At 46.5% G+C, this 11,231-nt stretch overlaps 1 protein-coding gene across 1 annotated transcript; it reads right to left on the bottom strand.

Moving 5' to 3' along the window:
* Nucleotides 1-7,469: 7,469 nt before the first annotated feature.
* Nucleotides 7,470-10,860, bottom strand: LOC124665517 (delta(7)-sterol-C5(6)-desaturase-like). Its single transcript, XM_047202919.1, has 3 exons — nucleotides 10,605-10,860; nucleotides 8,292-8,597; nucleotides 7,470-8,079 (listed from the first exon to the last, which is right to left on the bottom strand). The coding sequence occupies exons 1-3, from the start codon at nucleotides 10,831-10,833 to the stop codon at nucleotides 7,790-7,792; spliced, it is 825 nt and encodes a 274-aa protein (XP_047058875.1). The 5' UTR covers nucleotides 10,834-10,860; the 3' UTR covers nucleotides 7,470-7,789.
* Between the last annotated feature and the right edge of the window lie 371 nt (nucleotides 10,861-11,231).

The raw sequence follows: 11,231 nt of genomic DNA, 5'->3' as shown, positions 1-11,231 counted from the left end.
TATTTATCATTAGTGTCCACACTACCCTTAATAATTAACAACCTAGCACTCAGACCCAACGAACCAAAGATTGTACTATGTGCTGAAACAAAAACATTATAACAATCCATGATGAGGAGAAGGGATACCTCACTATGGCCATGCGGGAAGTTACAAACATTTAAAACAATGTAGAGTGTGCAGATATGCAGATGCATGGATGCGTACAGCGTGCTGCGCGCTTAAGTACATGGAGATGGCTACAGGCTGTGCAAAATTAATGTACTTAACTGTCATATGGAGAACACGCCAGCCACACAAGGCGAATCTAGCGTTCACACTGGATCATGAATCTTGAAAAGCTGCTTCCAGCGCTTGGACACGGCTATACATCTCCCCTCGAAATCCTCCGTTCCATAAACTACCATCTTGATGTGCGCACGCAAGTAGGGAGGATCCCATGATTCGTCAACCCTCCAGCTAGTCACTGAACAAAAACCACGGTGGATTCCCAGGGACAAGAAGTTATGGGTGGTCATTACCTCCTCATCACCTGGCAGGTCAGACAAGACCGAGATCTCCATGATGGCCAGCGACACACCAGCGACAACAGTGATCTTGTATGCCGTAATGGCGCGAGTGGCCCTTGACATGCCGAGGAAGAGCTCTGGGCCGTGCGGGATGGCGAGCTGGATGAATGGCAGATCATTCTTCTCATCCACGGTCGTCCACTGCTCCGTCTCCGTGTCGAACGCGTACGAGCCCGGCTGTCCAGAGACGGAGACAAGTACGTAGCAACCGACGGAGGCGTACGACCTGACTGCGAGATCGCTCGTCCTGCGGCTGATGTACTGGTGCAGGTTTTAGCCCCAGGGGAAGACTGGTGCAGGACTCGGCAGGGCCTTCCATCCGCAGCCCGTCAAGCAACCACCGACCACTTTTGCCTGGGACAGATCAAGGACCTCGAACCAGGGAAGGAAGTTGATACGCCCGTCGAAGGCGTCGTCGACCCTGCCATTGATGGAGGGGCATTGGGCCATGGCGTAGATCCTTTCCCCGACGGCTAGCAGGACAGGATTGGGCTTGGTCGACCCGGGATTGGGTCCCGTGATCACCTCATGCGACTCGTTGTCGAAGATGATGGTCTCCTCCGCGCCGTAGCGGCTCTTGGTTGAGCTGCCGACGATCCACGACCCGTGCTTGGATCTGACGGGGAGGAAAGACTTGCTGTGCTTGCACTTGAGGCGCGCGAGGAGGCGGCCGGGGGATCCTTTGGCGCCGCCGGCGTAAGGGTCCACCTTGAAGACGGAGTAGGCAGGGCGCACGCTGCCGTGGCCTACCAGCATGTACACCGGCGGCACTAGATCTCCTTGTCCTGCCGTCTCCTCCAGCTTTGGCTTCTTGATCATCCGGCGCGGCATCTCGGTTGTTGGGTGCTTTGGCGCCGATCTCAAGTTAGGGTTTGGTTTGGATGTTTCTTTCTGATCTGATCTTCTGTGTGGGTCGGTAAATATTCTCCTCAAGTTCAACTTCGTCTTTGCAGGCCCAACTGATCCGGCCAGTCTGATCATCATACTTAAGGTAGCTGCTCCCTTATCATCACACGCCCCCGAAAGTTGCTAGGGTTTCCAACCCCCGCTGCACAAGGTCGAGATGACTCAAGACGGTGTACCTTGTGGTGCAGCACCAGGTCGAGCAACCCTCCCACTCCATCGTCATTGCTGGAAGGAGCACAACGACGGCGCCGATGATGATTCCCCTGCGCCACGCCAAGTGTGGAATGTCCTTCTCGGTGGTGGACTCCCGGTGGATCGTCGGCGTCGGCGGAGACTACCGTTGCCACTTCACTATCTACGATGTGTCCACCTCCACGGAGTCGAGGGGGCTTGGATGTACAAGAACAAGGTGAACCCCATCCTCATTCCGCACCGCGACATGCTCTACATCCTCTCCAGTCGTCCCAAAATCGATGAATGTGCCGATTTCCTGCACTGGTTCGAGGGGATAATCTTCAGGGACGCCTGCGCTCCTGAGATGGGTTGTTTTCCCTCCCGTAAGCTCCTGCCGCCCCCATCTGCCCCTAATGCATCAACCCGCTCGAGTACCTCAACCCGCCCGACATCCGCGTCGCTGCGTACGCCGTCATCGACTCCCACATCCTGCTCTTCGTCTATTATAAGCAGCAACACCAGCATGAGGAGGAGTAGAAGGGGACATGTGCCTTCGACATGGGCAAACGAGTGTGGGGTATGGTGCATGACAAGAGCCACACCGGAGGAATACTTTGATGAAATCAAACATCACTTCGTAATTGGGTGGTTATAAAGGTGGTATTTGGCATTCTGAAAGTATGAGTTGAAGCGTATGGATCAAGAGTGTGATTTGTCCATCCAAATGATGGATAGATATAATCTAGGCTCTCTCGGTGGAATGACATCAAATTAACTTGCAAGCATGTGACTAGTTGTAACGACCCAGAAAAACCCAATATTAGATTTTTTCTCCGCTTGTTTTTCCGTGTCGATCCAAGTTCATCAGCATCATGCATCATACACCTTACAATTATTTTGATAAAACTCCCAAGAAAAAAATTATTTGATTAAAACCCTAAGTTGTTTGCAAAATAATTCTAAGGTTTTATAAAACCTTACACCCTTGTTCCTATTTTAAATATGACCAAATAAAATCATTTTTCAAAATGTCAAATGCTGCCGCTTTAAAAAAAATCTTGTCAACCCTCCCGTATCTTTTTTTTTCTTTCCTCGAAGTCCGGTGGTGCAATCAGATCAGAAGAAATAGAAAGGGGGAGGAAGCATGCCAGCTCAGCTCCATATCTTGGTCCATCTCACGTTGCAGCCCAACATCCACACTGAAAACCCATTCCCTTCTTCTACCTACGTCATGTCTGTACGAACCAGGTAGGCACCGTCCATTCGAACTCAGCTTCGCTCGATCGATGAGCTGCCGTACGAGCTCCCCTCCTCCTTATAACCAACCGACGCATGTCCAGTGAAGATCCTCTTCGAATTTTTGTCCAAAGTAGATGCCTGATCTTTCGCTGCTTGTTTTCTCTTTGTCAATGGCAGCCGGATGCCCGGATCCGCGCCAACACTCGCTGGCCGGATACCGTGACCCCACAATGCACGGACTCAAGAAACATCGCGGGCGCCTTTGATCAACATCCCTTGCAGTTACTCAAAAAAAAAAACATCCCTTGCAGCCTAACTGGTGAGTCCCATCCAACCCAATCGTGAGATTCCAAGTTCAATTCCCGGGTCCCTCCGTCAACGACTGTGGCTAGCTACCCCTCGGTGAGGAACCTAATCTGTTTTCGGGAAAATTTCAGAAAATGTTTGAATCTTTGCTAAAATCATATCTCACAATCTGTAACTCTTTTTTTTTTTTTTGAGATGAAATGCTGCGATCAATTAAACGGCACACTCAGGTGCAAGTACAGATACAAGGAAGTCTGGAGGGTCAGTCTCCCATACCACATTACACTTATTTTCGCAGCCATAACGAGCTAGTTCATGCGCTACTTTGTTACCAGTACGGCGCACATGCCTTATCGAGTGATCAGCAAAACCCTTCAGCATCGACTTTATTTCTTCGACTAACGGCCCATGAACAGACCTGTCAATATCGCAGCTTCGGATTTTTTCCACAGCACCCAGGCAATCAGTTTCGAGAATCACCTTACCCAAGCCCTTCATCCTTGCTAGCGCCAGCGCGTGTAACTCAGAATAAAACAGATTTTATATGCTTTTCCATCAGAAAAATGCAAGAAATCTGAATGTGCCATCCATATAATTGTTTGCATCCCGCATCGCTACGGTTCCTCGCTCCGTTTAATTTTGTGTAGCTCACTCATGCCATGCTATATGCCATGCTAATAACATTTAATATGTGGGGTAGAAAAATAACTTGAACCTGATAATTTGTGTGTGTGGATTCCGATTCCGTTTAAATTGGATAAGTTACATCGCATCATATCTGACATGTCATGCATATCATTTTGATCATGCCGGTTCTTCTTCTGTAGTTGTAAGTTTTGCATCCGATGTTTGCTGTAGCATTTGCTTCTTACCGGATTGGATTGTGAAGTAGTGCGGTGAGATATGACAAGTCATCCGGATGTCCCTCGGCAATCTTTAACAGACAATCATTTCCACACTCCTGTCTCTGCAGGAGTATCTTACCTATTTTATTTTTCCTTCTCCCTTATGCTAGCCTTGAGTTACATTCTTGACACGTGTCTCATCCATATGTTACCTCAACGCAGCCCATACTGCTTCCACCACCCTCCTATATTTGTTGTTTGGTTATCGGGTTTGCCTTACGAGTCGTAGCACATGCTTAGGAATCTGTTGTTATCTCTTTATATGTTAGGTTTGTTGGGAGATTATCACATGCTACATCAGTTGTTGGAGATAATCATGCCCTACTTAACTGTTAACAACTAAAATTGTAAGCAGTGGCATCGGATCTTTGTCTCGCTAATGTCTCCTAGGACCCGAGTTCTTGTTATCTGTTTCGAGATTGAGCGCTCTACTCGTACGTGTGGACAATTATCGGATCCCCTCACCATTACCTTTCCTCGAGTCTGTTTATTGAGAGCCACTTTGGTTTTATTTGCATATGCCATGTATGTCATGCTTTACTTACTTTTGCCTTTGGTGTTTACATTCTGTTGCCTTCGGGTGTTTACATTCTGTTGCCTTCAGGTGGTTTATATTTTGTACTGTACCCCGCGGAACATTTAGCGAAGCGTGTGGTATGCACGCCTAGCCGTTAACGCAAATTCTTCACGGGTAGCTTAGTTCGGTGGCTCCCATTAGACTTTCTCTTGCATTGGGAACGGTCTTGTTGTGAGACTCCACATGTAGTAAGTGGGGTCGAGCATGCGTATGGTTATATTTGGGCAACCCCTGCAGGGTGTACATCTTATCGATAAGCCGTGTCAGTGGTTATGGATGACTTGGAGATGTATAGCTTGATCATAGAACAACTTACACCTTATGTTGCTGCTAATAATTTGTTAATAATTTGAGTAGTAATTTAGCATCACTACAACGTTACCTAATAAAACGTTTCAACCGTGTGATTGCCCTTGTTACTACTTCTTCCTTTGCGAAGGGGAAACACATCGGCTGGGTTATGTCTGCAGAGTATAGAACTGTTAGTGTGCTCTATTATCTATTCTAGTACCTGTAAGTTGAGAGTGTCTCTATAGGATTTTCGTGCTTGCGCGCTGCCGCTTAACCCCACCATATTGCCTATGATGTTCCTCTTGCATCCTCTAAGTCCCTGCGTGCCTCAAGTACAAAGGGTGAAAGCCATATCATCGCGCAGATTCGGTGGTAGGATGATCCCGAGGCGCCTCACCTCGTCACGGCGAACGCGGCCCTCGCACGACACCGGAAGCACTAGCACGCGGTGGGAGTTGAGAAGCCAACCGGACGGTTGGATCATATCCCTCCAGGGCGTAGTCCAATTCTCCTTGAATAGCTGCCACGCGAGGTTGACCGACACGTAGTGGCACTAGGGCTCCTTCTTCTTTCCACCGCGAGATGAGCCGGCCTCATGGTCGTGCTTCCACCTGCGGAACGGCCACCCCTTGCACATGTCTTCGATGTGATTGAGATCAGCAGGAAGCTTGGAGAGAAGTGGCAATGATATGGCACTGGATGTGGGGGAAATGGTCGTGGCCTGCTCACTTTAAAAAGGACGCAAACACGACCTCATCTTCTGGCTCATCACCTTCGCCACGCGCGGAAGGCGAGCTAGCGCCATTAACAAGGCACATACTGCCAAAGCGACACCGCCTACACTGGTGCGCAAAAGACGGAGCGGGCAGGGTCGTTGCCGGCGGGCTCAAGGGAGATACGATTTGATAAAAAAAAAAGTAAATCAATTTACGTCCGTTTACATCGAGCCGCTGAAAATGCTTTAAAAAAATGGTAGGTGGATGTGGACCAAAGGTAGGGAAACTTACACCCTATAAGAAAGGGTGGGGCCACACCGTCTAGGTGGGCCGGCGGTTTCCCAACAATTATGACAGCACTATTACTCGTATCAGCCAGCCCACACAGGATCCATATAAAATAGGAAAACTTTTATTGAGAAGGAAATAGGTCTTAATCTCCTGCCAGTTTTTGTCCAGATAGGAAATATACAGGAGCAGTATAAAAGGAGAAACAAATTACTACAAATTAAGGTGTATTAATTTCCTCCCTTAATAATCCTTTTGCTATAAGGTATTACGCTAGATAGAGATTTTGATAATCCGGCTGTACGTAATGAATTAAATCGTGGAAGGTAAAACCAATTTATGCTACTGCATATGTGTATGTACTCCTATATATAGACATCAACCATGGAGGAAATCATTCTGTTGTTAGTACCATCTTTGTTACTATTCAGAGACCTTGAACCACCCGCGAATGGCGAACTACATGAAGCAGGCCGCCTATGCTCTGGTGCTTTTCTTTGTTCTTCTTGGATGCTTCGCGTCACAGGCTAAGAGTAAGTTTGTAACTTTTCTCTGAATATCTACTAAGCTTGCAGACATGTACTGTATGCTGATGCTTTTAGTCTTGAAACTATTTTGCAGGTCAAGGGCATGGACCGGATATATTCTCCTGCGAGAGGCAGATTCTGCGACCATGCGGCGACTTGTGTTACTGCTGCCTGTATGGTCCCAACAAGGATGTGTGCTATGCAACTGACATTGACTGCAGGCTGAACTGCCCGCCGCCTAAGTCCTTCCTTCCATGAACCTGAATATTTTGTATCTCCATGTAGTCTGGCTGTTGCATGCTCTGCAGAACATTTGAGAAGAATAAATTTGATGCTGTATGGGCACCTCTTATCCGGCTGCTCTTCTTTTTGTTGAAACCAATAGTTTGCAGTTTGGGCATGCCTTTACCATATCTGGTCTCGTTTGTTACTAGACTGGTTTGCGTGTGTTGCACCAAGGAATTATACAATTTGAAATTTGCACACAAAAATTCCATGTAATGCATACACACCTGGTGAAGGATAAAAATGGTGATGAAGTGAATTTTTGCCATCGTGAACTGTTTAAGGGAACAGGGACAACACTGAATTATTAATTTCATTACAATATCACACAAAAAAAACAAGAGCCAGAGCCGCTGAAGTAGCTGACCACCAGCGTTCAACAAAATCAAAGCAGGGACAAGGTGGATTTTCATGCTCATTAGAAGTTCTATCAGGAAAAACAAGTGCCTTAGGCTTACCACCAGCGTTCCGCACAATCAGAGCAGGGACAAGTTGTATAACAACACATCATAGTTATCCATCATGTTCTATAACGCCCCAGCATTGCTGTATCAGGTAACATGCACTTCTTTACAAGAGCTCCCAGCAACCATTCAGCATGCTCTTACTAGGAAAACAACTCTCACATGTTCAAGTCTTTTAGACAACAGCAACAATGCAAGTGATCCAAGATCATGACACACTACTTCATCAGAACAAGATAACGGTGGGAAAAGACGATGAACGCTGCTGGACAAACAGCATGAAAACCTATGTATAACAATACATCATGGTGCCGGAAATGGTACAAACACCACAGGTGTCCAACATATCTTCCCATCTCGCTGCATACCCAAGGAACAAAGCTAACATATGAACCATATTATTACCACCTAACAGACTGAAGCAACAAATGACTACTCGAAAGGCAGCAAACAGCTTTGAGCAGAATAAACATATGGGTTAAAACTATTACACCTTGACAGCGCTACTGGAGACAGGAAAGTATACACAGGTCCGAGCAAACTCAGTCCTTCTTGAGGATATCTTCTGGCTCGCGGAGGGTGCCAAACATCCAGTCCATCCAGACGGTGTAATGACCATAGTTGTGGCGGTACGTTGTATGGTGAATGGTGTGGTAACCAGCACCCATCACCGGCCAAACCTTGCCGTGGATGCAGTCATGGATGTTACTCGTCCAGATGACTTCTAAGAACATGAGAGCAGTGTGGGTCCTGAAGTGTGCAGGGACAAAGAAGAGCGCAAACACGTGCGGTGCAGCTTGTAAAACCCCATCAATTGGATGGAATGCTAGACCTGGAAAAAAACATAATGCATAAATTAGAGGAATTGAATGCTTGAAAATTTTCACATCAACAAGAAAAATCGATAAACACCAACATCAGTTGTGCCATTTAATAACAATTCTTGCTCATCACTGCTACAGTGAAGCTTTACATCTACCATGTTAAGCAAATAAAAGACATATCCGCAATATTTCAAGACTCAACGCTTAAATAAGACCTTACCCGCAAATGGTGATAAGGTATTCTCCTTGTTGTAAATGTGGTGGGTTGCATGTAGGTACTTGTATAATGGTTTTATGTCATGCAACTCTCTGTGCATCCAGTAAATAAAGAACTCCACGAAGATGAGATACAAAGCCATATAGACAAAATACATTGGCCAACCAACTTCACTTATATGGAAATAACACCGTGTCCATCCACTCTCAATCATGTGCTCAGATACAACTGGCAGAGCACAGTAGACAACCATAGCCTTTGATGCAACAATTATTTGCTTCTTCATAGCTTCTATTGAAGGAATAGAATCTGCATCAACAGCCATAAGGTTTCAGCATAATCTTCTATAAAGTCTTGTCAAATATTACCTAGGTACACAAGTTTGTAGAATTGCATTTTAAATAATATGGCATTCAGGTTGAAAGCTCTACCTATTGGTGATTCGGACATGCTAAGTACGATCCATATTACTTGATGCTAAAATGGATGTATCTACAACTAAAATGTGTCTAGATATAACTATATTAGCATCAACTAATATGAATCGGAGGGAGTATAAAAAAGTGGCCATTATGAAAATAGTTCATCTTGCAATCTATTTTCATAATATAGTTTTTGCTAGAATATTATGATTAACAATCATAGTCAATCTTGCATTGGAGAATATTAAAGGTAAAAAGCAACTTATATTTGAGGGAAGAAACAATAAATAGCATTGCTATCTATTTAGACTAGCTGCCAGCAATTCCAAGGCTAAAGAGTCACAAAAGTATGAATAAAGATGCAATTTTCATAAATGATATGTATGCTGAAAACATTTAAAACGATATGTATAGCAGATTGACATGATCATTTTGGTTCGGGAAAATGTCCTACAACCAAAAAGATGCCGACAGTGGAAAATATTGAGCTGGCAATCTAAACTATTTTTTTTTACTTTCAGAGCACATCACACCGAATCATGTCAAATACAAAATAAACAACAGAGATGACGGTCAAACAAATTGGTTTGCACAGGATAAGTATCATGCAGCAACATGGAGTTCAATTTCCAAAGAATCAAGAAATCCAGCAGGAAAAGTTCTGTTCCAGTTGTCTTGGTTCCACAGGAAATGCAAGCTCTCACCAGCCACAAGTATATATACACTAGAGAAGACAGGCTTGCCCTAGCTATACTATGAATTATGGAATGTTTTCTTAGAAGAGCAGCCTACCTTTTTCTAGTTGTGAATTCAATGATAGCAATATAGTGAAGTGGTCCAGAATGCGAGCGAAATCGAAATATCATGCAGACTGTGATACAGACACAGACCTTTGAGTCGATATCTACCACACAGGTCCCCTATCAACTCCTATTTCCTAGACAAAAAGTTGTGCAGCATCAATATATCGAAATTGCAAGATCCTGGGCATTTTAGAAAATACCCAGGACAAGCAATAAACAACAAGCAGGACCTGCACTATCTGAGCACCAGCAAAAATGAATGTCGACAAGTTGCAGACACGTCCATCTGTGAATGAGCTAAGAAGCCGGCAAAATAATGGATTAGATGACGCAACCTTACCTGGCAGGGCATTAGAAAAAGTCCCCCGGAACTGTTAGTGGACGACTAAGTACAGGAGTAACGTGCAAGTTCTGTTTTTTCTTCTGTTCATCTAATCTAACCTGCGTGGCGATCTTGCCAAGAACGTGAAGAGGCGGACAAAACAGAAGATAATAGTATTGAAAAGGCCACCAGCTCAAAGGCAGAACTTTTAGGACGGCTTGATTTGCACACCTCAACAACCAGTCTCGATAAGCAAGGAGCTGGTAGGTGATTTGCTAGCAGGATGCAATCTTGTCATGCATGTGCAAACTACACTAGTCCATAGATTTCCCCCATAGTGTGCCTCTGGGTGTTATTCAGGTGATCTTTCTGACCATCAACGAGCCTGAAAACGAACTGAAAACTGAATCCCCCCAATCAGCCACATCTCCCAGCCAAACCAGCAGGTTGTCGGTAAAACCAAGCTGATAGGTAAGAGGCGGCGCACCGGACGAACAATGCCCTCCACGAAATCTCGGGAACTGGGCTGGGGAAGGTGGCGGCGAATTAGGCTCTGAAAGCTATTCTCCACCACAGCACGCACGGCAGGACCACCAAATCTCTCTTGCGAAATCTACCAGCAAGATCCTCGGCTGACTGTTCGGGCTCTACTACTGTACTGATCTGGTAAACAGGTGCTAGTTCAAGCACCCGGCCAAATCCCACAAGCTAAATTCTCGGGGAGAAGAGAACGGAGACAGCATTGGGGGGAAGGGGAGGGAAGGTAGACCTTTGGGGATGTAGGCGTGGCGCTTCCAGTAGTAGATGACGAAGCACCAGAGGAAGCCGGTGAGGAAGTAGAGGAGGAAGCCGCCGACGGTGTTGCGCAGCCAAGAACGCATCGGGTGCGGCATCCCGCGCCACCAGTCGCCCGGGACCACCGCGCCGAGGAGGATCTCGTTGTACCAGTCCGTCTCCTGCACGAAGAGGTTCGGGCCAACGCCGTGCGCCGCCGCCATTGCCGGCAGCGGTGGGTAGTGCTGGGGGAGGGGGAGGGGGGGATAGTGGGGAGAGAGCGGCGGCGGTGAAGGTGGGGTTTTTAAAAGGGCAGGGAAAGAAAGGGTGGTGCGATCTGTCTGTCAATGGATGCGGATGCGGTGCGCTGGGGCACATGTGCCAGGTGGTGGAGGTGACGGCCGAGTTTTTGTTTTCCTCTTTCGAGTATTTCGGCACCGTATATTGCCGAAACAAGAGCGTGACCGGAGCGCCGGCAACCGGGGTTTGTTGGATTTATGCCAAGAGCATCGTTTTGGAAAGTTTGTTAGAGCATCTCCAAAACCGCCGGTGTGCTGCGCGTGGGCGCTGCCGCGCTGCTCCAGCGGAGGCGGGAAAACGGCGCGCGCTAAAAAAATTGCCG

The sequence above is a fragment of the Lolium rigidum genome, chromosome 6 (assembly GCF_022539505.1).
Source record: "Lolium rigidum isolate FL_2022 chromosome 6, APGP_CSIRO_Lrig_0.1, whole genome shotgun sequence".
Taxonomy (NCBI): domain Eukaryota; kingdom Viridiplantae; phylum Streptophyta; class Magnoliopsida; order Poales; family Poaceae; genus Lolium; species Lolium rigidum.
Note: the sequence above shows the minus strand (reverse complement) of the source record. Positions and strands in the feature narration are given on the sequence as shown.